Source organism: Bos mutus, chromosome 8 (genome assembly GCF_027580195.1).
Source record: "Bos mutus isolate GX-2022 chromosome 8, NWIPB_WYAK_1.1, whole genome shotgun sequence".
In the NCBI taxonomy this organism is placed as follows: domain Eukaryota; kingdom Metazoa; phylum Chordata; class Mammalia; order Artiodactyla; family Bovidae; genus Bos; species Bos mutus.
The window spans coordinates 83,566,701-83,592,143 of record NC_091624.1 but is presented as its reverse complement, the minus strand read 5'-3'; the positions used below and the strand labels follow the sequence as shown (position 1 = coordinate 83,592,143).

The 25,443-nt window shown below is 38.3% G+C and overlaps 1 protein-coding gene across 1 annotated transcript in view; it reads right to left on the bottom strand.

Annotated features, from left to right (window-relative positions):
• CCDC171 (coiled-coil domain containing 171) overlaps positions 1 to 25,443 on the bottom strand; it is a 338,272-nt gene that overhangs the window by 278,170 nt on the left and 34,659 nt on the right. The window contains 1 exon segment of the mRNA XM_070375929.1: positions 10,006 to 10,152. Coding sequence (XP_070232030.1) covers positions 10,006 to 10,152 — 147 coding nt within the window.

Below are 25,443 nucleotides of genomic sequence, written 5' to 3'. Positions count from 1 at the left end.
ATGAATGGATAAATAAAACATGGTATATCCATACAAGGGAATATCAGTCGGCCATTAAAAAGGAACCACGTACTAACACATGCCACAACAGAGATTAACCTTGAAAACGTACGTTGTGAAAGATACCAGATACAAAAAACTACATATTAAATAACATCATTTATATGAAATGGCCAGAATAGGCAAACCAGGCAAATCCACAGAGACAGAAAGTTGTTTCCAGTAGCTGGAGACATGGGAAGGGAGGAATGAGCACTGACTGCTAATGGGCATAAAGTTTCGTATTGGAGTGATAAGGATATTCTGGAGTCAGACAGCAGTAATGGTTTCATAACCCTGAGTTGCATACTTTAAAAAGGTGTAGTCAATGATACATAAATTATATTTCAATAAAAAAATAAAAAGAATCCTTAACTGCAAGAACTAATGACATTTCAAAGAAGTGACAGCCGTATATGTCCAGCTTCTTGATTTCTGTTAAAGAGTTCCTCTCAATGCTGACTTTGAATCCTTAGAACAAGGGATTTCCACTGCTTGTTGGTATAAAGCATGGTATATACTAGAGCAGAAAGATTCTTATGGCTAGACAGATTAAAATCAGTATTACCCTAGGTTGGGCCAACACTAGTAAAAAAAAAAAAATTTCTTTTAATGTAATGCCACAAGATGAAGTCCCTGTCCTTGAAGAACTAAAGTCAACTTTCTCAATATTCAAAATAGTTGTGTTAGGTTCTGCAAGCCAGAAGAAGTCTAACCAGTGTCAAGAAAATAATCCACAGACATTGAGAATAAAGATCAAAACAGGCAAAAAGCTAAGAGGGCAAATAGAAGAAACCAGTCTAATAATATTAAAATATTCTTTCATATTCAAAAGGCATCCACATAATTTTATCAAGTGTTATATTTTATTAAAATACAGACTATTCAGTGTTTCCGTGATAAGAGTCAACAAGTCTTCATTTTTCATGTACTATTGTCATATTAATTTACCTGATTTTACTCCAAAAGTCAATTGGAGAAGGCAATGGCAACCCACTCTAGTATTCTTGCCTGGAGAATCCCATGGACAGCAGAGCCTGGCGAGCTACAGTCCATGGGGTCACAAAGAGTAGGACACGACTGAGAGACTAACACATACACACACACTCCAAAAGTCCTAAACCAAAATCAAACAGGTTGAAATAATAAACCAGAGATCACATTTCATACTTTCCTATTTTAAATGAAACATGCAGAAGAAAAATTTATAAACTGTTTATTATTACTAAAATAATCAGTAAAGACAGAAAAAAAATCTTCATATCTTTAAACAAATTTCTTCAAAGAGTGCATTTTGTTTACAGACATAATTAAAATGTTAGTCGCTCAGTCATGTCTGACTCTTTGCGAGTCCATGGACTGTAGCCTGCCAGCCTCCTCGATCCACTGAATTCTCCAGGCAAGAATACTGGGGTGGGTAGCCATTCCCTTCTAACAAAAATTTTTTTTTTTTTTAATCTTCTAGTCTGGTGAATTAATTCTTATGTCCAGCAGAGGGTGCTAGAGGACCATCAACTTGCTGTTCACAAATATTTTTCTCCAGTATCACCTAGAGAACTAACAATCATAATCTGACTCCCATTAGTCTCCCATCCTAATATAATCAGCAAAGCAAGAGCAGAAAGAATAATACAATTCAGATCAAAGTACAAAATCCAACACAAATTCATATATGCCACCAGCAAATTTATATAGAAGTTTGCTTGTAATACAAAGATTATACTATATACTGTCTGTTCCCTAATACTATGAACACCGGAGTTCTTTATGTGACAAAAAATGATCAAATATTTTATCATTTATTAGCTGGTTTTCACATCCTTTCTGACTTCAATATACTGCCAAGAGATTTTTACTCCAGTAAATTCTACTGTTCATTGTACCCAATTTTTTTTTAAATTTTATGATTTATATCTCATTAATCACAATAAACCCAATTAGATAATCTGCTCCACTTAAGAAAAGTGAGTGTTCATTCTTTGAAGAAGGTAACATACACAGAAAACGTTATTCTATCATAACACAGGACCTGAGCCAATTCCAGTTCAGCAGCAGAACTAACCAAACACATCCAGTCCACATTTGTTCTCCACATCACATCTGCTCCCATGGATTCTACAGGTCCGCTCCAAAGTTTCACAAAAGTTATGAAAACATGCATACAATGAATTTGCTGAGAGACTGGGCAAAAACAGTTCCTACTATTATTATACATTCTTGCCTCCTCAAGTATACCCAGTCTTGAGGATTATATATGAACTTAAAGGGATCAGTCAAGCAGAAAAACCTTCATATATGACATGCAGTCTATTAAAATGGACATCAAGAAAAATAAGGGAGGAAATATCACACAAGTACCTGCTAATCAGAGATTTTCCAGTAGTGTGCTATACAGTTCTGATTCCAAAAAACAGCTGTACAAAGTTTACCCCAGAATGTCAATAGCTGTGTAAATAGAAAGTGGTTGTTTATTTAACTTTTTTTCAGATTTTATCACCTGATATTTTCCATTAATGAATACTTCTAGACGTAACCAATATAGTAATAATCCATCTTCAAGATGATTCCAATGGGTTGATTAATTCTAAAATGGTTACTTTAAAGGTAAGTATATATATTATATTTTAGTGGTTGTAAATAGCATATTATATGTGCGTTAACAATTAACTATAATACTACCTGTGTGGGGGAAATCAAGACTAGTTACTATACTTGGAGTCCTTAAACTGAAGATCTCAAAGTATTTTATGTTATCAAAAAAGATATCTTAAAAAGTCAAAATCTCTAAGGAACAGAATAAGAGCCACAAATTCTGATCGGCAGGGTAATTAATTTAGCATCTTTAAAATCATCTTTACTTTAAAATTTCCGGTTTTAAAATCCATTATGAACATAGATACAAAAATGTATACTACATATAAGCACAATAGTATATAACCCAGGTGATTTCATTACTTATCATTTATAGTTGGTAATCAACACAAATAAGTGTTTAAAAATCATTTCTACAAACACATGATGCCTTTAAAAAGATGATTCATATAAGGTTCTTTTCATGGACAATATGAAAGGTGAGACCCACTTTCTTTTCCTTTTTCACTTGAGTATAGTGTACGTATAAAGGAAAAAGCTACACTCTACCCTTCTTTATTTTACCATAATATAGAATACGACTGACAGGAGCAACTCAGAATTTATTTGCAAACACTGCTCTCTCTCCTCTATAATCTTCATGAGATTCTTCAGTTCTCTCAAAACTAGGTTTGCATCTTCTCTTTTCTCTTTTCTTATTGACTTAAGCTTATTTCCCATGATAAAAAAAAAAAAAAACCTCCCCTAGTTGTAAAGAGATTTATAAAAGCTACGGATATTTCTTTTTCCAGTTCACTTTTCCCTTGGTTCTCTGGTACCCAGCACCACATTCAGAAAATTGGATTGGGAGTTTGTTTTGTTTTTTTTTTTAATCTAAGAAACCATTGATCCATGTTAAGAAGATTAAGCCACATATATATAAACTTCTTTAGCCCAGGCACATAAAAAAAATCACCTTTTCATGAAATGTAACTGTTAAAGCTTCATTAAAATTTAAATCATTTATTAGGTAAATGTCTATTATCTTAGTTAATTTACTTTGCTATTACTGACATTAAATAATGTGCTCTGTTAAATTAAAATTTCAACAATTTTGCTCTTTACTATTATTTGATTTTATATTAATCCTTTTTTAAAAATAACACTGATTCAGTTCAGTTCAGTTCAGTCACTCAGTCATGTCCAACTCTTTGCAACTCCATGGACTGCAGCACACCAGGCTTCCCTGTCCATCGCCAACTCCCAGAGCTTGCTCAAACTCATGCCCATTGAGTCATTGATGCCATCCAACCATCTCATCCTCTGCCATCCCCTTCTCCTCTCGCCTTCAATCTTTCCCAGCATCAGGGTCTTCTTCAATGAGTCGGTTCTTCGCATCAGGTGGCCAAAGTACTGGAGTTTCAGCTTCAGCATCAGTCCTTCCAATAAATATTCAGGACTGATTTCCTTTAGGATTGACTGGTTTGATCTCCTTGCAGTCCAAGGGACTCTCAAGAGTCTTCTCCAACACCACAGTTCAAAAGCATCAATTCTTTGGCGCTCAGATTTTTTTAGAATCCAACTCTCACATCCATACGTGATTACCGGAAAAACCACAGCTTTGACTAGATGGACCTTTGTTGGCAAAGTAACATCTCTGCTTTTTAATATGCTGTCTAGGTTGGTCATAGCTTTTCTTCCAAGGAGCAACTGTCTTTTAATTTCATGGCTGCAGTTACCATCTGCAGTGATTTTGGAGCCCAAAAAAATAAAGTCTCTCACTGTTTCCATTGTTTCCCCATCAATTTGCCATGAAGTAATGGGACCAGATACCATGATCTTAATTTTCTGAATGTTGAGTTTTAAGCCAGCTTTTTCACTCTCCTCTTTCACTTTCATCAAGAGGCTCTTTAGTTCTTCTTCACTTTCTGCCATAAGGGTGATGTCATCTGCATATCTGAGGTTACTGATGTTTCTCCCAGCAATCTTGATTGCAGCTTGTGCTTCATCCAGCTTGGCATTTCACATGATGTACTCTGCATATAAGTTAAATAAGCAGGGTGACAATATACAGCCTTGACGGACTCCTTTTCCTATTTGGAACCAGTCTGTTGTTCCATGTCCAGTTCTAACTGTTGCTTCTTGACCTGCATACAGATTTCTCAGGAGGTAGGTCAGGTGGTCTGATTCCCATCTCTTTAAGAATTTTCCACAGTTTGTTATGATCCACACAGTCAAAGGCTTTGGTGTAGTCATAAAGCAAAAGTAGATGTTTTTCTGGAACTCTCTCATTTTTTCGATGATCCAGTGGATGTTGGCAATTTGATCTCTGTGTTGTACCTAGAATTACTAGTTCTTAATGACTCCATGCATGTGTGCTCACTCGCACAGTCGTAATAGAATGTAAAACTAGCATAAACTGCTCTCTAGAAATTTAACTTCTCCTTCATTATATCATCATCTTGTCAAACAGCCAATATAAAATACATTCACTTAAATATAAAGCAAAAATCTGTAAGGTATCTAAACATGAAGAATTACAGATAAGTGAAAGGACTATACTTGTGTACTTCGTTGTTCAGTCACTCAGTCATGTCTGACTCTTTGTGAGCCACAGACTGCAGTATGCCAGGCTTCCCTGTCCTTCACTATCTCCCGGAGTTTACTCAAACGCATGCCCATTGAGTCAATGATGCCACTCAACCACCTCATCCTCTGTCACCCTTTCTCCTCCTGTCCTCAATTTTTCCTGGCATCAGGGTCTTTTCCAATAAGCTGGCTCTTTGAATCACTTGTCTAAAGTTTTGGAGCTTCAGTCCTTCCAAAGAACATTCAGGGTTGATTTTCTTTAGGACTGACTGGTTTGATCTCCTTGCTGTCCAAGGGACTCTCAAGTCTTCTCCAGCCCTACAGTTCAAAAGTGTCAATCTTCAGCACTCAGCCTTCTTTATGGTCTGACTCTCTCATCCATAAATGACTACTGGAAAAACCATAGCTTTGACTATATGGACCTTTGTTGGCAAAGTCCATTTAGAAAATTATTAAAAATAGAATAAAAATAGAGACTCTTTGGACACCCTCAAAGCTTCAAATTCTCCAAAAGCAGAGACCTGGGATTATCAAAAGTATCCACAGAGTAGCTAAGAAAAATCTCACTGTAAAACTAGCCTAAAACAGTTTTATATTTACAACATTAATCAGTTTAAAAATAAGACATTGGGGCAAGTAAGCATTTTACAAGAAAAAAATCAATTCTGAGTTATCCAAAAACAAATCCTAAAGGTTGGCATTAGACATTTCCTCAATTGAGTCAAAATTGACTTATCAAGACTCTTACCCACAAAAATCACTGTTACCTAGCACTTCGTCATACCTAGAGGCAATTAAAATGTTTTTAGTGATGACCACAGACTTTTATAGCATCCTAAAGTGACTTCTAAATGATTTTTTTAATTCTAAGTATATTTAGAACTTTAACCCTGTTCTAATTCTTTTCTAATAGGCTATCTACAAACACATATTAAAAATGATTATATAAAATATGATTATACTTTCTGAGTCTTCTGCCTCGAAAACAATTTTCAGCACAAAAAACAAGCTAAAAATATTACTTAAAATATAATCTCACTTTCAATTTTTTTCCTTTAGCCTTATATAAAATAAGACCACATATGATAAGAGTATAAGTAATTTATCTTTGCCAAGTTCATATTTGGCATTAATAATAAGGAACCCATACCCCATTTTCCTTATTACTAACATCTTACAATCACAGAGCATAAATAACTCATTACAATGTATAATGGGTCCGACCCTTGGCTCCAGCGCACCAGGACTCGGCGCTCCTCTGCGAGGAACGGGTGAAAAAGTTTGTTTTGTGGGTGAGAGGGGAGCTCGGCGCCCAGACAGCGCTCCCCCTGCACCTCTGCCACAGCTGGCCATTCTTTTTCTTCGGTTTCCCTGTCGCTGCCCCAGGGCACGAAAGAGCTCTGCTGTCTGGACTGAAAACAGGGGGGCTTACCTGCAAGTGCGAGAGGGGAGCATCTACTACCAGCTGAAAGTTGGCGCTGGTCCCCAAATTTTTTGTTTTTAAATGTATAATGGACCAGAATAGATATTTCCCCAATGATAAACAAATGACCAATAAGCACATGAAATGATATTCAACATCGTTAGTGATCAGAGAAATGCAAAGCAAAACCACAAGATACCATTATACATCCACTAAAGTGGTTACAGTTGGAAATACTGATAATAACAAGTGTTGGTGAGCATCTGAAGACACTGGAACCCTCATACATTGCTGGTGGAAATGAAAAACAGTACTATCACTGTGTAAAACAGTCTGACAGTTTCCCAAAAAGTTAAAAACAGCGTTATCATGTCACCCAGCAGTTCCACTCCAAGGTGAGACCAAAGACACGTCCACACAAAGCACTGCACACAAATGTCCACAGAGGCATTATCCAGAATAGTCCAAAAGTGAAAACAACATGAGTGTCTATCTCCTGGTGAAAGGACACACAAAGCGTGATCTCATATATATATCGTAATAGGAATAAAGTGCTGATACGTAATACAACATGGACGGATCCTAAAAACATCATGCTAAGTGAAAAAACTTACAGAAGACCACGTATCATATGATTCTATTAATATGAAATGTCCAGAACAGGCTATAGAACCAGAAGGTGACTAACGTCTTTTTAGGATGAGAGGTTGGGAGAAGAGGAGAATGAGAACAGACAAATATATAGAAACAGAAGTAGATTAATGTCTTTTTAGGGTGAGAGGATAGGGAAGAGGAGAGTGCTAGCTCTTGGCTGTGGAGTTTCTTACTGACGTGATGAAAACACACTCAAATAAACTGTTGTGATAGTTGTACAGCTCTGTGAATATACAAAAACCCACTGAATTGTACACTATAAATGGGTGAATTTGTAGCATGCAAATTATCTCAATAAAGTTTTTAATATCATCAGTATGAAAAATTTAACCTCCAGGCATCCACCTCCCCACCTTGACTAGCCCTACAACTACACTTCTCTAACCACTACACAAACTCACAAACTGGACGTTTATTACCTGGAAACTGTCAGTCTGAACCCAGGTTGGGCATGGAGAGACACGAGGTGGGCAGATCAGGAGTAGGAGAGCTGGTACACAAGAAAACCAGGGGAAATTCTGTACACTGAAGAGAATGATACACAGATTTTTCCTCCATTTCCTTCTTCCATTTAATAACCACCAAAGAGGAAACTGGCAGATCACTCCTTGTAGAACTCAAGAAACAAAGAGAAAACACCTATAGACTGTAATACTTCCCCAGTTGCCAATGAAAGATTCAGCACATCTCCTCGCTCTACAGTAAGGTTTCCCCAAGACCAATACTTGTATTTGCGTGCTACTCAGCATCTCCAAATGGATGTCTAATGCGCATGCCAATTTTAACGTTATCTAAAACTAAACTCCTTGCCTTTCTCAAATTTACTTCACTTGCGTTCTTGCCCCCACTGAGTAAACAGCAGCATCATTCCCCAAAGGCTCAAGCCAAAATCTTTGGCATTATCCTTTATTCCCTTTCTTTTTCTCTCACAAGCCAGGTCCAATGAGTCTGCAAACCCTACTGGTTCTATCTTCTAAAAACACATAGAAAATCTGACCACCTCATCTACTACTGCTGCTGCTGCTGCTGCTAAGCTGCTCCAGTCATGTTCGACTCTGTGCCCACCAGGCTCCCCCGTCCCTGGGATTCTCCAGGCAAGAACACTGGAGCAGGTTGCCATTTCCTTCTCCAACGCATGAAAGTGAAAAGTAAAAGTGAAGTCGCTCAGGCGTGTCCAACTCTTAGCGACCCCATGGACTGCAGCCCACCAGGCTCCTCCGTCCATGGGATTCTCCAAGCAAGAGTACTGGAGTAGGTTGCCATTGCCTTCTCCCTCTACTCTGGTCTAAAATACCACAATCTCAAATTATTTTAATAGTTTCCTAAGTGGCCTCTTATAATCTGTCTTCCAAAGAGTATACAGACAAATCAGAGGGGACACGTCACTCCTCTCCTCAAAACTGCCCAATATCTTTATATCTCAGAAAGAAAGCCAAAGTTCTTACAAAATTCCAAAAGACCTCAAGACTCTATAACATCTACCTACCATTCAATATACCCTACTAATCTCTTCTCTTGTTCAATACATTTCAACCACAACAGCCTACTTGCTGTTTCTCATACTTTTCAAGCACATTCACATCTCGTGGCCTTTATACTTTCTATTCCTGTGTCTCCTGCACTGGTAGGCAGATTCCTCACTACTAAGACAACAGGGAAGCCCTCCACTGAATTTTTTATTGAAACTGCTTTAATCCATAATATAATTTAGGGAGGATTCATATCTGTACACTGTTAAGTGTTTCCAAAATGTTTCACCATTTTCTCTTAAGACTCTCAGTTACAATTCATAATTTTTAATGTACTTGTTGTTAGCTCTATTTCTATTTTGTCATTGTGGTAACAAAAACATTTTTAGTATCTTATTCTCTAATTATTGTTGGTATGTAAGATGTAAACATAATTATTATATATTATTTTCTTTTTGACCTTCTTATTGAATGTTCTTACTGGCGTCAATAATTTCAAAGTTGATTTTCTTGACCATTTAGGGTTATTACCATATTATCTAAAAATAATAGGAATCATACATCTTTCTTTCCAAAAATTAAAATTCTTATCGTTGTTCTTACTTTTATATATTTTTGGCTAAAATTCTTGGCACAATGTTAAATGATAGAAGTGAGTTTAACAAGAGCACCTTCAGCATTTTATCATTAAATACTCTTTATAAATGTTTATTTACCTTATAAGAATTATAAATTATGTTTGAGTGCTTTATTTTTGAAATAATTTCCCACAAAGAAAAAGAAAATCCTTTTTTAAAATTAAAAAATAAGTTAGATATCTCTAAAGATTAAAGGGGTTATCAGTATCATTTACCCATAAAAATCACGTTTTTTTATTCTTAAATTAATGCTTCTCTCCCATCTAAAGTCTAACTTGAAAAGAATTTCACAGAACTAAGCAGCTACACAGGATTCAAACACTCAAAATTAGAATTTAATATTAGATATACAAAATATTTTCCTGCGTTGTTTCCCCAACCCTGTAATGCTAACAGTTACCTTCAAACTTACCAAATTTTTCTGGACAATTAATTGTTTTAAATGAGTATTTTTTAATTAGGAGCAAAATAAAATGTACTCAGATACAAAAGTTTTTAAGGAAGCCAATATTCAATATAAATAAATGTCAAAATATTGTTTTATTGCAGAGAAAAACTTTCTCTGACCTTAAATTACCTACTGGACAACATATATATGCTATAAAAAAATGAAAAAATATACCTCAAACTCTTTTCTAAGACGTTCCTCTCGTTGAGTACTAAATTCAAGTTCACTTGTTTGTCGCCGTAAAAGGTCAGAGCACTCCATGTGTTCAGCTTCTAATTTTTCCACTTTCTTGTGCATATTTTGTACAGCATTATCTTGCTCCTAGAAAATAGTTCAGTTCTGCATCATTAAATTTTATAAGCCAACAATGACTAAAATTTAATGAGCAACTAAACCTGTACTTCAACCATCATAATAGGTTCATTTATATAAGCAAGAGAGGTCTAGATATTATTCAGTGATGTTTCAGAATATACATGTATTTTAAAAGCACTACTGGAGTTTTATAATTAATACATGTTACAACTGAAAATGTATATAGCTTACTGTGTTTGCTAGTTCAACTGACCTCTGAGAATATTTACATAAAGTTCAACTGTCATATAAAGGTTTTCCCGTCTCATTAAAATTTTATTTAAATATTTAGTAAAATAAATGTATGTTTCTCCTTTGTGTGATAAGGAATGATTAGCTTGAATACATAATAATGGCCCTTGAGAGATTTTTATGTGAGTTCATACTTTCTATGCTTAGAGCTTTTAAAGTTGCAGCCACTAGATGGCTGTATTTCATTTTCTCTTCAGTTTTCAAGATTTTAAATCTTTGCTGTACCACTGAAAGAAAATAGCATCAAGCAGTTCTATTTAAATCTCTCAATCTTCTTTTCCAACTAAACTCAGAAATTCAGTTTAATTTTATAGACATTCAAATGTAAAGTTAACACACATATCAAAGATATTTCCACAGTAACTAATCTAGACTCATCATTCTCACTTAAGGTCTTTGACAAAGTCCTGTTTACCATTTTTCCCTCACCAGCATCATCTTATTTGGGAACATACACACATATATTACACACAAATATACATGTTTCCACGTATTCCTAGCCACTCAAAAGTTGTCATCAGAGTCTGAGTGAGAATGTTGCAAGCACCAAATATAATTCTCTATAAAAGATTCTAAGTTTGGAAAGGACCTGGCAGCATAGTCCACAATCAAAGAGTGAAGAACAAAATTTAAATTTCTTCTCTTCACATTCCCTCATTTATAATTTATAATTCATATTCATATGAACTCTTAAGAATTATTTTCTTAATAATTTCCTTAATGGAAATTCCTTAATATACAGAAGTTCATCTACTTATACATTTTCAATCTTTAAGCTATCATAGATAAGAACAAAGCTGGGTACCATAGCAGGAGTATGCCAACACTGTCTACAACCAACAGAAGTACTCACAGTTTTTATCATGACTCTATGGATTCAGAAACAAATGGTTTGATGAATAGTGTTATGTAATCCGATTATATCATAAGAGTACCTTCATATACGAAAGCATGTTTAAGACCATTAAGCATACACAAGTATCAGACACCATTATTATTCTATATGATAGGACCTTCTCATTCAAGCAATCAGTAGTATTAATTCAAATCCACTGTTAAATTACATGCCTTCTTCATTTACAGATACATAATCTCCAACTTTCAACCATCTACTTAGATTACTGTGTATACATTAAAAAGAATAAAGAGCAATTTACAAAGCTAATTACAAAGTAATACAAGTAACTTGAAATAAAAAAAGTCTATAACCAGGAAAACTTATCTCATAGTGGATGGCAGTTATTTCAAGCACTATTAAATCAAATAAAAGCCATTAAAATACTCAGTAAGGCTCACAGGATTTATTTATCAGATGACTTGTGATTCCCATTCTATTGATAAGTAATATAGAGAGAATACAATCATTCCAAATACTACACTAATGGATGCCCATCAGTCCATGTGAGTTTGAATTTAATCCTATAAAAAAGAACCGAAAATGAACTGCTGATCAGTTAGGACTTTTACTTTATGATGCTTGACTTATATTAAATATCACTTAATAGACAGCTTTCAAATAAAAGTCTTTCAAGATGTAGATGAAATTCTGACCTAAAAATCACAGTTTTAATGTAGAAGTTGTCATCACTAATATTATGTGATAATTACTATACATTATTGGATGTAGATATAAACATACCTACATAGTTTTTTCTGGAAAAAAAAAAAAAGTTTTCCTCAGTATAGTTTTTAGGAATTCTATTCACAGAAACTTATATTACAGAATTAAGCTAACAGATTACATTAATTAAAACTACCTTGATTAGTTTCCTAATGTTAGACTCACTTGGCATTTCTTATATAAAGGCTTTTTATATTATATCTTTTTTCTATTTTGCTATATTCAGTTGGCTAATTTTATATAATATTTTTGCACCTATATTCATGAGATTGACTATAATTATCTTTTCTTGTATCCTTGTCAGTTTAGTGTCAGGATTATTAGTTTGGTATGTTATCAAGATAACATACTTATCTTTCTTATTCTCTGGTAGAGTTTAAAGAAGACTGAAATTATTTGCTCCCTGAATGTTTCTTTCTGTTCATTCATGGAGCAATATAAGCCTGGGATTTTGACGATGACTCAATCTAGTTTTCTGCTTCCTTCATCTTTGTAAGTTAGTTGGGGAAGGTAGGAGGGTTTTATCTGTTTCAAATATCCACCAGATAATCCTACAGCAAAGATCAAGGTTGAAAGAGCTAATACTAAAAGCTTCCAATAAGTTTTTTAGTCCCTCACTCTTAAACACAAGAAAACGTGATATTTTAAAAATTCCCCAACATAAAAGGTGAGTTCTAAATCAAACGGGGAGGACAAAAAACATTCCCTGAGAGGAATATATACAAAGAGAAGAAAACTTCAGAATATCTTCAGAGAACATAAATAGTTCCAGAAAGGCAGAGTAAGGACCACCAAAAATTCTTTCCTCCATTACAGCTACAGAACACTGGCAAGGACTTCCTTGGTGGTACAGTGGATAAGAATCTGCCTGCCAGTGCAGGAGAATGGGTTCCGTCCCTAGTCTGGGAAGATCCCACATGCTGCAGAGCAACTAAGCTCAGGCGCCACAACTGCTGAGCCAACACTCCAGAGCCCACGGGTCTCAACTCCTGAAGCCTGTGTGCCTAGAGCCCATGCTGCACGAGAGAAGCCACCAGCCTCTGCTCCCCAAAACTAGAGAGAGCCCGCGTGGAACAGCAAAGACCCAGCACAGCCATAGATATAAATAAACTTTAAAAATTAAAAAAAGAACACTGGAAAAAAAATATCAAGATCAAATTTTTTCATAACTAGAAATTAACCAAAGGCTTACAATTTACCTAAGAAGCATTTGATCTATATAAAATCATCTGCATCTCAGTAAGAACAGCAAGTTTTGTGACATTTAAACTTGCCCTAATTCCACACTCCACTCCTCCAACCCCTGGTGGCCTTGAAAATCAATAGTCTTATATAACAGCCAAGACACGGAAATAACCTTAATGTCCATCAGTGGATAAACAGATTAAAAAAATATGGTATATAGCAGACAGATGTATGTGTGTATATATTATATATACAGTTGGCTCTGGAACAACATGGGTATGTGTTTGAACTGCATGGGTCCACTTCTACATAATTTTTTTCAATAAATACTTTGGATAATTTTTTGGAGATTTGTGACAATTTGAAAAACTTCACAAATTGCATAGCCTAGAAACAGTAAAAAAAAAAAAATTAAGTTAGGTATGTCAAGAATGCATAAAACAGATGTAGGTTCTAGTCCATTTTATCATTTACCACTGTAAAATATACATAAATCTATCATTAAAAATTAAAATTTATCAAAACTTATGCACATAGAGTGGAGAAGGCGATGGCACCCCCCTCCAGTACTCTTGCCTGGAAAATCCCATGGACGGAGGAGCCTGGTAGGCTGCAGTCCATGGGGTCGCAAAGAGTCGGACACGACTGAGCGACTTCACTTTCACTTTTCACTTTCATGCACTGGAGAAGGAAATGGCAACCCACTCCAGTGTTCTTGCCTGGAGAATCCCTGGGACGGGGGAGCCTGGTGGGCTGCCGTCTATGGGGTCGCACAGAGTCGGACATGACTGAGGCGACTTAGCAGCAGCACGCACATAAAGACTGTACATGGCCTCACATTCCAATGAAATGTAAACATATAGATGCAGTGTTATAACTCCATAAGATTAACTGTAATCATAGTGTATGACTGTAATAATTTTGTATCCACCTCCTGTTGCATTGCTCAAGTGAGCTCAAATGTTATAAGCATCTGCTTAAAATGGGCCTGATGCTAGTCATCTCCACATGAGCAATTCATCTTTCCAGTAAGTTTCATACTGCAGCAAAAAGTGATTGATCAATCTCTCTCTCTCTCTCTCAATTCTCACTTTTTCACTGTGCTTAGTGCAATACTGTAAACCCTGAATAACACCACAGGACCCATATAAAGTACCATTACTGATGTTGGAAGTGCTCTCTAGAAGCAAAGAAAAATCATGACATAACAAGAAAAAGTTGAACTGTTTGATAGGCACCATAGCTTCAGGTCTATAGCTGTGACTGCCTGCCATTTCAAGATAAATGAATCTAGTGTAGGGACCCCTATAAAAGAAAAAGAAATCAGTGATGCCATGGCTGCAGCTACAAGAGCAGGTATGAAAACTTTGCACTTTTGGCGATATACCTTTTTTATCTTATACTGAAAAGGCAGCTTTTAGGTGGGTGCGGCATTACTCTAAGAAAGCCACACCTATAGACTCTAACATGATTAGAGAAAAAAGCCAAGTCACTGTATGACTTCTTAAAGCAAAAGAAAGGCGAAGGATCTCAAGCTGGAGAGTTTTAATGCCAGCAAAGAATGGTTTGATAATTTTAAAATGAGGTTTGGCTTTAAAAAATGCAAATGTTGCTAACAAGAAAAGCAACTTCTGACAACTGAGAGGCAGCAGATAAGTTTCCAGATGCCTTTAAGAAAATCACTGAGGACTAAGATATGGCCCAAATGAAGTGATCTACAAAACAGAAACAGACGCACAGACACAGAGAACAGACTTGTTGCTAAGGAGGAGGGGGCAGGTGAGGCATGGACTGGGAGGCTGGGGTTACTAGATAGAAACTATTGCATTTAGAATGGATAAACAACGTTCTGTTATACAGCACAGGAAACTACAAATATATCCAATCTCCTAGGATAAACCATAATGGAAAAGAATATTTTTAAAATGTATATATATTTTTAAAATCACTTTTAAATTATTTTAAGCCACTTTGTTGTACAGCAGAAATTAGCACAACATTGTAATCAACTATAATTCAGTTTAAAAAAAAGAAAATCATTGAGGAGAAAGGATATCTGCCTGAACAGGTTTTTAATGCAGACTAAAATGCCTCATTCAGGAAAAAATACCTAAATGACATTTATTCATAAGGAAGAGAAGCAAGCATATAGGGTTTAAGGCAGGAAGGGACAGACTAACTTTATTGCTCTGTGCAAATGAAGTTGGATTTTATGATCAGTTCTGCTCTTATCTATAAAGCTGCAAACCCCTGAGCTGACAGTCCCTTGGTTGTACAACGAGAAGGCCTAAACAACAAGAATAGGTTTTCTGGATTGGGTCCATAGATGCTTTGTCCTTAAAGTCAGGAAATGCCTTGCCAAGTAAGTGACTGCCTTTTAAAGTTGTCTTGTCATTGAACAAGCTGCCCCTGGCCACCCAGAACCCCATATGTTTAATACTCAGTTCAGTTCAGTGGATCAGTTGTGTCCAGCTCTTTGCGATTCCACAGACTGCAGCACGCCAGGCCTCCCTGACCATCACCGACTCCTGGAATTTACTCAAACTCATGTCCATTGAGTAGGTGATGCCACCCAACCATCTCATCTTCTGTCGTCCCCTTCTCCTCCCACCTTCAACTTTCCCAGCATCAGGGTCTTTTCCAGTGAGTCAGTTCTTCATATTAGGTGGCCAAAGGACTGGAGTTTCAGCTTCAACATCAGTTCTTCCAAAGAACACCCACGACTGATCTCCTTTAGGATGGACTGGTTGGATCTCCTTGCAGTCCAAGGGACTCTCAAGAGTCTTCTCCAACACCACAGTTCAAAAGCATCTATTCTTCAGGGCTCAGCTTTCATATACTCCAACTCTCACATCCGTACATGACTACTGGAAAAACCATAGCCTTGACTAGGTGGACCTTTGTTGGTAAAGTAATGTCTCTGCTTTTTAATATGCTATCTAGGTTGGTCATAACTTTCCTCCCAAGGTGTAAGCGTCTTTTAATTTCAATCCTGCAGTAACCATCTTCAGTGATTTTGGAGCCCCCCTACAAAAAAGTCTGTCACTGTTTCCACTGTTTCCCCATCTATTTGCCATGAAGTGATGGGACACAAAGCCATGATCTTAGTCTTCTGAATGTGCGCAGGTCTGAGACAGTGTGGTCCACTGGAGAAGGGAATGGCAAACCACATTCAGTACTCTTGCCTTGAGAACCCCATGAACACTAAGAAAGGCAAAAAGATAGGACACTGAAAGATGAACTCCCCAGGTTGGTAGGTGCCCATTATGCTCCTGGAGATCAGTGGAGAAATAACTCCAGAAAGAATACAGGGATGGAGCCAAAGCAAAAACAACACCCAGTTGTGGATGGGACTGGTGATAGAAGCAAGGTTCGATGCTGTACAGAGCAATACTGCTTAGGAACCTGGAATGTTAGGTCCATGAATCAAGGCAAATTGGAAGTGGTCAAACAGTACATGGCAAGACTGAACATCAACATTCCAGGAATCAGCGAACTAAGACTGACTGGAATGGGTGAATTTAACTCTGATGAGCATTTTATCTACCACTGTGGGCAGGAATCCCTCAGAAGAAATGGAGTAGCCATCATAATCAACAAAAGAGTCCAAAATGCAGTACTTGGATGCAATCTCAAAAACGACAGAATGATCTCTGTTCATTCCCAAGGCAACCCATTCAATTTCATGGTAATCCAAGTCTAGGCCCTGACCTGTAACGCTGAAGAAGCTGAAGCTCAATGGTTCTATAAAGACCTACAAGACCTTCTAGAATGAATACCCAAAAAAGATGTTCTTTTCATTATGGAGGACTGGAATGCAAAAGTAGGAAATCAAGAAACACCTGGAGTAACAGGCAATTTGGCGTTGGAGTACAAAATGAAGCAGGGCTAAGCCTAATTGAGTTCTGCCAAGAACGCATTGGTCATAGCAAATATCCTCTTCCAACAACACAAGAGAAGAATCTACACAGGGACATCACCAGATGGTCAGAACCAAAATCAGACTCATTATATTCTTTGCAGCCAAAGATGGAGAAGCTCTATACAGTCAGCAAAAACAAGACTGGGAGCTGGCTCAGATCATGAACTCCTTATAGCCAAATTCAGACTTAAACTGAAGAAAGTGGGGAAAACCACTAGATCACTCAGGTATGACATAAATCAAATCCCTTATGACTACACAGTGGAAGTGAAAAATAGATTTAAGGGACTAGATCTGATAGACAGGGTGCCTGATGAACTATGGATGGAGGTTGGTGACACTGTACAGGAGACAGGGATCAAGACCATCCCTAAGAAAAAGAAATGCAAAAAAGCAAAATGGCTATCTGAAGAGGCCTTACAAATAGCTGTGAAAATAAGAGAAGCGAAAGGAAAGATATACCCATTTGAATGCAGAGTTCCAAAGAATAGCAAGGAGAGATGAGAAAGCCTTCCTCAGTGATCAGTGCAAAGAAATAGAGGAAAACAATAGAATGGGAAAGACTAGAGATCTCTTGAAGAAAATGAGAGATACCAAGGGGACATTTCATGCAAAGATGGGCTCGATAAAGGACAGAAATGGTATGGACCTAACAGAAGCAGAAGATATTAAGAAGAGGTGGCAAGAATACATAGAGGACTGTACAAAAAAGATCTTCACGATCCAGATAATCACTATGGTGTGATCACTCACCTAGAGCCAGATATCGTGGAATGTGAAGTCAAGTGGACCTTAGGAAGCATCACTAAGAACAAAGCTAGTGGAGATGATGGAATTCCAGTTGCGCTATTTCAAATCCTGAAAGATGATGCTGTGAAAGTGTTGCACTCGATATGCCGGCAAATTTGGAAAACTCAGCAGTGGCCACAGGACTGGAAAAGGACAGTTTTCATTCCAATCCCTAAGAAAGGCAATGCCAAAGATGCTCAAACTACCACACAACTGTACTCATCTCACACGCTAGCAAAGTAATGCTCAAAATTCTCCAAGCCAGGCTTCAGCAATACGTGAACCGTGAACTTCCAGATGTTCAAGCTGGTTTTAGAAAAGGCAGAGGAACCAGAGATCAAATTGCCCACATCCACTGGATCATGGAAAAAGCAAGAGAGTTCCAGAAAAACATCTATTTCTGCTTTATTGACTATGCCAAAGCCTTTGACTGTGTGGATCACAATAAACTGTGGAAACTTCTGAAAGAGATGGGAATACCAGACCACCTGACCTGCCTCTTGAGAAACCTGTATGCAGGTCAGGAAGTAACAGTTAGAACTGGACATGGAACAACAGACGGGTTCCAAATAGGAAAAGGAGTACATCAAGGCTGTATACTGTCACCCTGCTTATTGAACTTATACGCAGAGTACATCATGAGAAACGCTGGGCTGGAAGAAGCACCAGCTGGAATCAAGATTGCCGGGAGAAATATCAAGAACCTCAGATATGCAGAGGACACCACCCTTATGGCAGAAAATGAAGAGGAACTAAAAGGCCTCTTGATGAAGGTGAAAGAAGAGAGTGAAAAAGTTAGCTTAAAGCTCAACATTCAGAAAATTAAGATCATGGCATCAGGTCCCATCACTTCACAGCAAATAGATGGGGAAAAAGTGGAAACAGTGAGAGACTTTATTTTTGGGGGCTCAAAAATCACTGCAGATGGTGACTGCAGCCATGAAATTAAAAGATGCTTACTCCTTGGAAGGAAAGTTATGACCAACCTAGATAGCATATTCAAAAGCAGAGACATTACTTTGCCAACGGTCCACCTAGTCAAAGCTATGGCTTTTCCAGTAGTCATGTATGGATGTGAGAGTAGGACTATAAAGAAAGCTGAGTGCCAAAGAATTGATGCTTTTGAACTGTGGTGTTGGAGAAGACTCTTGAGAGTCCCTTGGACTGCAAGGAGATCCAACCAGTCCATCCTAAATGAGATCAATCCTTGGTGTTCATTGGAAGGACTGATGTTGAAACTGAAACTCCAATACTTTGGCCACCTGATGCGAAGAGCTGACTCATCTGAAAAGACCCTGATGCTGGGAAAGATTTAGGGCAGGAGGAGAAGGAGATGACAGAGGATGGAGATGGTTGAATGGTATCACCGACCTAATGGCCGTGGGTTTGCGTAGACTCCGGCAGTTGGTGATGGACAGGGAGGCCTAGCGTGCTGCGCTTCATGGGGTCGCAAAGAGTCAGACACAACTGAGTAACTAAACTGAACTGAACTGAGCTTTAAGCCAACTTTTTCACTCTCCTCTTTCACTTTCATCAAGAGGCCTTTTAGTTCCTCTTCATTTTCTGCCATAAGGGTGGTGTCCTCTGCATATCTGAGGTTCTTGATATTTCTCCCGGCAATCTTGATTCCAGCTGGTGCTTCTTCCAGCCCAGCGTTTCTCATGATGTACTCTGCGTATAAGTTCAATAAGCAGGGTGACAATATACAGCCTTGATGTACTCCTTTTCCTATTTGGAACCAGTCTGTTGTTCCATGTCCAGTTCTAACTGTTACTTCCTGACCTGCATACAGGTTTCTCAAGAGGCAGGTCAGGTGGTCTGGTATTCCCATCTCTTTCAGAAGTTTCCACTGTTTATTGTGATCCACACAGTCAAAGGCTTTGGCATAGTCAATAAAGCAGAAATAGATGTTTTTCTGGAACTCTCTTGCTTTTTCCATGATCCAGTGGATGTGGGCAATTTGATCTCTGGTTCCTCTGCCTTTTCTAAAACCAGCTTGAACATCTGGAAGTTCACGGTTCACGTATTGCTGAAGCCTGGCTTGGAGAATTTTGAGCATTACTTTGCTAGCTTGTGAGATGAGTACAGTTGTGCGGTAGTTTGAGCATCTTTGGCATTGCCTTTCTTAGGGATTGGAATGAAAACTGTCCTTTTCCAGTCCTGTGGCCACTGCTGAGTTTTCCAAATTTGCCGGCATATTGAGTGCAACACTTTCACAGCATCATCTTTCAGGATTTGAAATAGCGCAACTGGAATTCCATCATCTCCACTAGCTTTGTTCTTAGTGATGCTTCCTAAGGTCCACTTGACTTCACATTCCACGATGTCTGGCTCTAGGTGAGTGATCACACCATAGTGATTATCTGGATCGTGAAGATCTTTTTTGTACAGTCCTCTGTGTATTCTTGCCGCCTCTTCTTAATATCTTCTGCTTCTGTTAGGTCCATACCATTTCTGTCCTTTATCGAGCCCATCTTTGCATGAAATGTCCCCTTGGTATCTCTCATTTTCTTCAAGAGATCTCTAGTCTTTCCCATTCTATTGTTTTCCTCTATTTCTTTGCACTGATCACTGAGGAAGGCTTTCTCATCTCTCCTTGCTATTCTTTGGAACTCTGCATTCAAATGGGTATATCTTTCCTTTTTTCCTTTGCTTTTTGCTTTTCTTCTTTTTACAGCTATTTGTAAGGCCTCCTCAGACAGCCATGGATGGAGGTTTCCTCTCCTCCATTGTATATGACATTGTATATGTCCATTGTGACATTGTATAGGAAATAGGGACCAAGACCATCCCAAAGAAAAAGAAATGTTTAACACTAAAGACACTGAAATGGTCTACCTGCCCCAAACACAACATCTCTAATTCAGGCTCTAGATCAGGCAGTCATAAGATTCCCTTCATGAATCACTGCCTTGTTGTGGTGAAGGGGCTTGCATAACTCAATGAAGCTATGAGCCATGCCATGTAAAGCCACCAAAGATGGAGGGGTCATAGTGGAAAGTTCCGAAAATATGTGATCCACTGGAGGAGGGAATGGCAAACCACCCCAGTATACTTGCTGTGAGAACCTCATGAACTGTATAAAAAAGACAAAAAGATATGACTCCAAAAGATGAGTCCTCTGGGTCAGAAGATGTCCAATATGCTACTAAAGCCCCAGAAAGAATGAAGCAGCTGGGCCAAAGTGGAAATGATGCTCAGCTGTGTCTGGTTATGTCTGGTGATGGAAGTAAAATCTGATGCTGCAAAGAGCAGTATTGCATAGGAACCTAGAATGTTAGGTCTATAAATCAAGGTAAACTGCAAGTGGCCAAGCAGGAAATGGTAAGAATAAACATCAACATCTTAGGAATCAGTGAATTAAAATGGACAGAAACAGGCGAATTTAATTCAGATGACCATTATATCTACTACTATGGGCAAGATTCCCACAGAAGAAATGGAGTAGCCCTCAAAGTCAACAAGAGTCCAAAATGCAGTACTTGGTGCAACCTCAAAAAATGACAGAATGATCTCGGTTCATTCCCAAGGCAAACCATTCAACCTCACAGCAATTCAGGCCTATGCCTCTACTACCAACGCCAAAGAAGCTGAAGTTGATCAGTTCTATGAAGACCTAGAAGACCTCCTAGAACTAACGCTTAAAAAAGATGTTATAATCATCACTGGGGATTGAAATGCAAAAGTAGGAAGTCAAGAGATACCTGGAGTAACAGGCCAGTTTGGCCTTGGAGTAAAAAATGAAGCAGGGCAAAGGTTAACTGAATTTTGCCAAGAGAATGTACTGTTCATAGCAAACACCCTTTTTCAACAACACAAGAGATGACTTTATACATGGACATCACCAAATGGTCAATAGCGAAATCAAACTGATTAAATTCTTTGTAGCCAAAGATGGAACAGCTGTACACAGTCAACAAAAACAAGACCTGGAGCTAACTGTGGCTCAGATAATCAGTTTCTCATAGCAAAATTCAGTCTTAAACTAAAAAAAAGTGGTGAAACCACTAAGCTAGCCAGGTACGACTTAAATCAAATCCCCTATAATATGCAGTGGAGGTGATGAACAGATTCAAGGGGTGAGAGCTAGTAAACAGTGTGCCTGAGGAACTATGGACAAAGGTTGGTAATATTTTACAGGAGGCAGCGAACAAATCACCCAATGAAAAAGAAAAGTAAGAAGGAAAAGTGGTTATCCAAGGAGGCTTTACAAATAGTTGAAGAATGAAGAAAAGTGAAAAGCAAGGGAGAAAAGGAAATGTACACCCAACTAAACACAGAGTTCCATAGAACAGCAAGGGGAGAAAAGAAGGCCTTCTTCAATGAACAGTGCATAAAAATAGAGGAAAACAACAGAAGGGGAAACTGGAAATAGCAAGGGAACATCCCACCCAAAGATGGGTACAATACAAGACAGAAACAGTAGAGATATAGAAGTAGAAAAGATCAAGAAGAAATGGGAAAAATACATAGAACTGTACAAGAAAGATCTTAACGATCCAGATAACCACAATGGTGTGGTCAGTCACCCAGAGCCAGACATCTTGGAGTGTGAAGTCAAGTGGACCTTAGGAAGCACTGCTGTCAATAAAGCTAGTGGATGCGATGGAATTCCAGTTCAGTTCAGTTCAGTTCAGTCACTCAGTCATGTCCGACTCTTTGCGACCCCATGAATCACAGCATGCCAGGCCTCCCTGTCCATCACCAACTCCCGGAGTTCACTCAAAATCATGTCCATCAAGTCGGTGATGCCATCCAGCCATTTCATCCTCTGTCGTCCCCTTCTCCTCCTGCCCCCAATCCCTCCCAGCATCAGGGTCAACTCTTCACATGAGGTGGCCAAAGTACTGGAGTTTCAGCTTCAGCATCAGTCCTTCCAATGAACACCCAGGACTGATCTCCTTTAGGATGGACTGGTTGGATCTCCTTGCAGTCCAAGGGACTCTCAAGAGTCTTCTCCAACACCAGTAGAGCTATTCAAAATCCTGAAAGATGATGCTATCAAAATGTTGCACTCAATATGTCAGCAAATCTGGAAGACCCAGCAATGGCCACAGGAAAAGGTCAATCCTCATCCCAATTCCCAAGAAGGGTAGTACTAAAGAATGTTCTAACCATCAGACACTTACACTTATCTCCCATGCTAGTAAGGTCATGTTGAAAATCTTGCATTCTAGGCTTCAGCATTAATGTGAACCAAGAACTTCCAGATATTCAAGCTGGAATGTTTTTAGAATTTATTTAGAAATATTTAGAAAAGGCAGAGGAACCAGAGATCAAATTGCCAACATTTGCTGGATCATAGAGAAAGCAAGGTAATTCCAGAAAAACATCTGGTTTCGTCAACTACACTAAAGTTTTTGACCGTGTGGATCATAACAAAATGTGAAAGCTCTTAAAGAGATGGGAATACCAGACCATCTTACCTGTTTCCTGGAAAATCTGTATGTGGGTCAAGAAGCAACAGTTAGAACCCTGTATGGAACAACTGAGTGGCTCACGACTGAGAAAGGAGTATGACAGGACTGTCTGTTGTCACCCTGTTTATTTAATCTATATGCTGAGCACATCATGAGAAATGCCAGGCTGGATGAGTTACAAGCTGGAATAAAGATTGGCAGGAGAAACATCAACTTCAGATATGCAAATGATACACTCAAATGGCAGAAAGCAAACAGAAACTAAAGAACTTCCTGCTGAGGGTGAAGGAGGAGAGTGGAAAAGTCTGCTTAAAACTAAATATTTAAAAAGCTACAATCATGGCATCAGGCCCCATTATGTCATGGCAAATAGAAGGGGAAAAGACGGAAGTAGTGAGAGATTTCCTCTTTTGGGAAAAATCAGTGAGGCTGGTGACTGCAGCCATGAAATCAGATGACAATTGCTTCTTAGCAGGAAAGCTATGACAAACCTAGACAGTGTGTTTGAAAGCAGAGACATCACTCTGCCGACAAAGGTCCATATAGTCAAGGCTATGGTCTTTCCAGTGGTCATGTATGGTTGTGAGAGCTGGACCATAAAGAAGGCAGAACGCCAAGAACTGATGCCTTTGAACTGTGATGCTGGAGAAGACTCCAGAGAGTCCCTTGGAAAGCAAAGAGATCAAATCAGTCAATCTTAAAAGAAATCAACCCTGAATACTCATTGGAAGGACTAACACTGAAGCTGAAGCTCCAGTATTTTGATCACCTGACGCGAACAGCTGACTCGTTAGAAAAGTCCCTGATGCTGGACAGATTGAGGGGAGAAAGAAAAGAGGGAATCAGAGGATTAGATGGTTGGATGTCATGACCAATGCAATGGACATGAACTTGGGCAAACTCTGAGAGATGGTGACAGACAGAGAGGGCTGGCAGGCTGTAATCCATAGGGTAGCAAAGAGTCAGACACGACTAGGTGACTGAACAACACCACACACGGTACTCTATAGAAAGGGTGGTTAATGCTATGAAGACAGCCCTGATAGAGACAACATCATAAAAGCCCGGAAGGATTACAGCATTGAAAAATGCCATCATTAGGAAAAGATGTCCAAGCCATCAAATCTGAAATAATAAATCCTGCTAGAGAAAACTATGTCCAGATGTTATCCATGACTTCACAGAATTTATGACTGAGTCAATCAAGGAAATTATGAAAGAGATTACAGATATGGGGCAAAAAAAAGATGGGGGGGGGGCGGTGAAGGGTTTCAAGATATAGATCTTGGAGAAATTCAAGACTGATAAACAGCACACTAGAGGAATTAATAGAAGATGACTTGATGGAGATGAGTATTTCCAAACCAGTTTCAGATGATGAGGAAGATGACATAGAAGAAGCAGTGCCAGAACACAAATTGACGCTGGTTTTAAGACTGCTTTTGACTTCTGTGAGGGACAGGGAGGCCTGGCGTGCTGCAGTCCATGGGGTAGCAAAGAGTTGAACATGAATTAGTGACTGAACAACAAAGGACTTCTTTTACAACATGGAACCTTCTATGACATGGGTACTGAAACTAAACCAAACAATGAAAGACAGGTTGGTATCATATAAACACGTTTTTAGAAAAATGAAAAAGCAAAAATGGCAGTCAGAAATGACAATGTATTTCTGTAAAGTTACACCAAGTATGCCTGCCTCTCTTGTCTCCCCTTTCCTGTTCTCCATCTCTCCCACCTCTGCCACCCCTGAGACAGCAACACCAACCTCTCCTCCTCACCCTACTCAACATGAAGATGACAAGGATGAAGACTGTTATGATGATTCACTTCTACTTAATAATAATCATCATCATGCATACAGTAAATAATCAACATGCACACATTAATAAACTTACCTATTGTGTATATGTGTTTTCATGTGACAATCTAGTAACTGTAGAGCTAGAACTGTATGAGATGCTTTTGGGTCATCATCATTAACTACGTATTCGTGTTGAACATCATGTGCAAGATCTGTACTGAAGTAGACAGTCTATCCTGAAATAGACATGAGGTGAGTGAAAGTC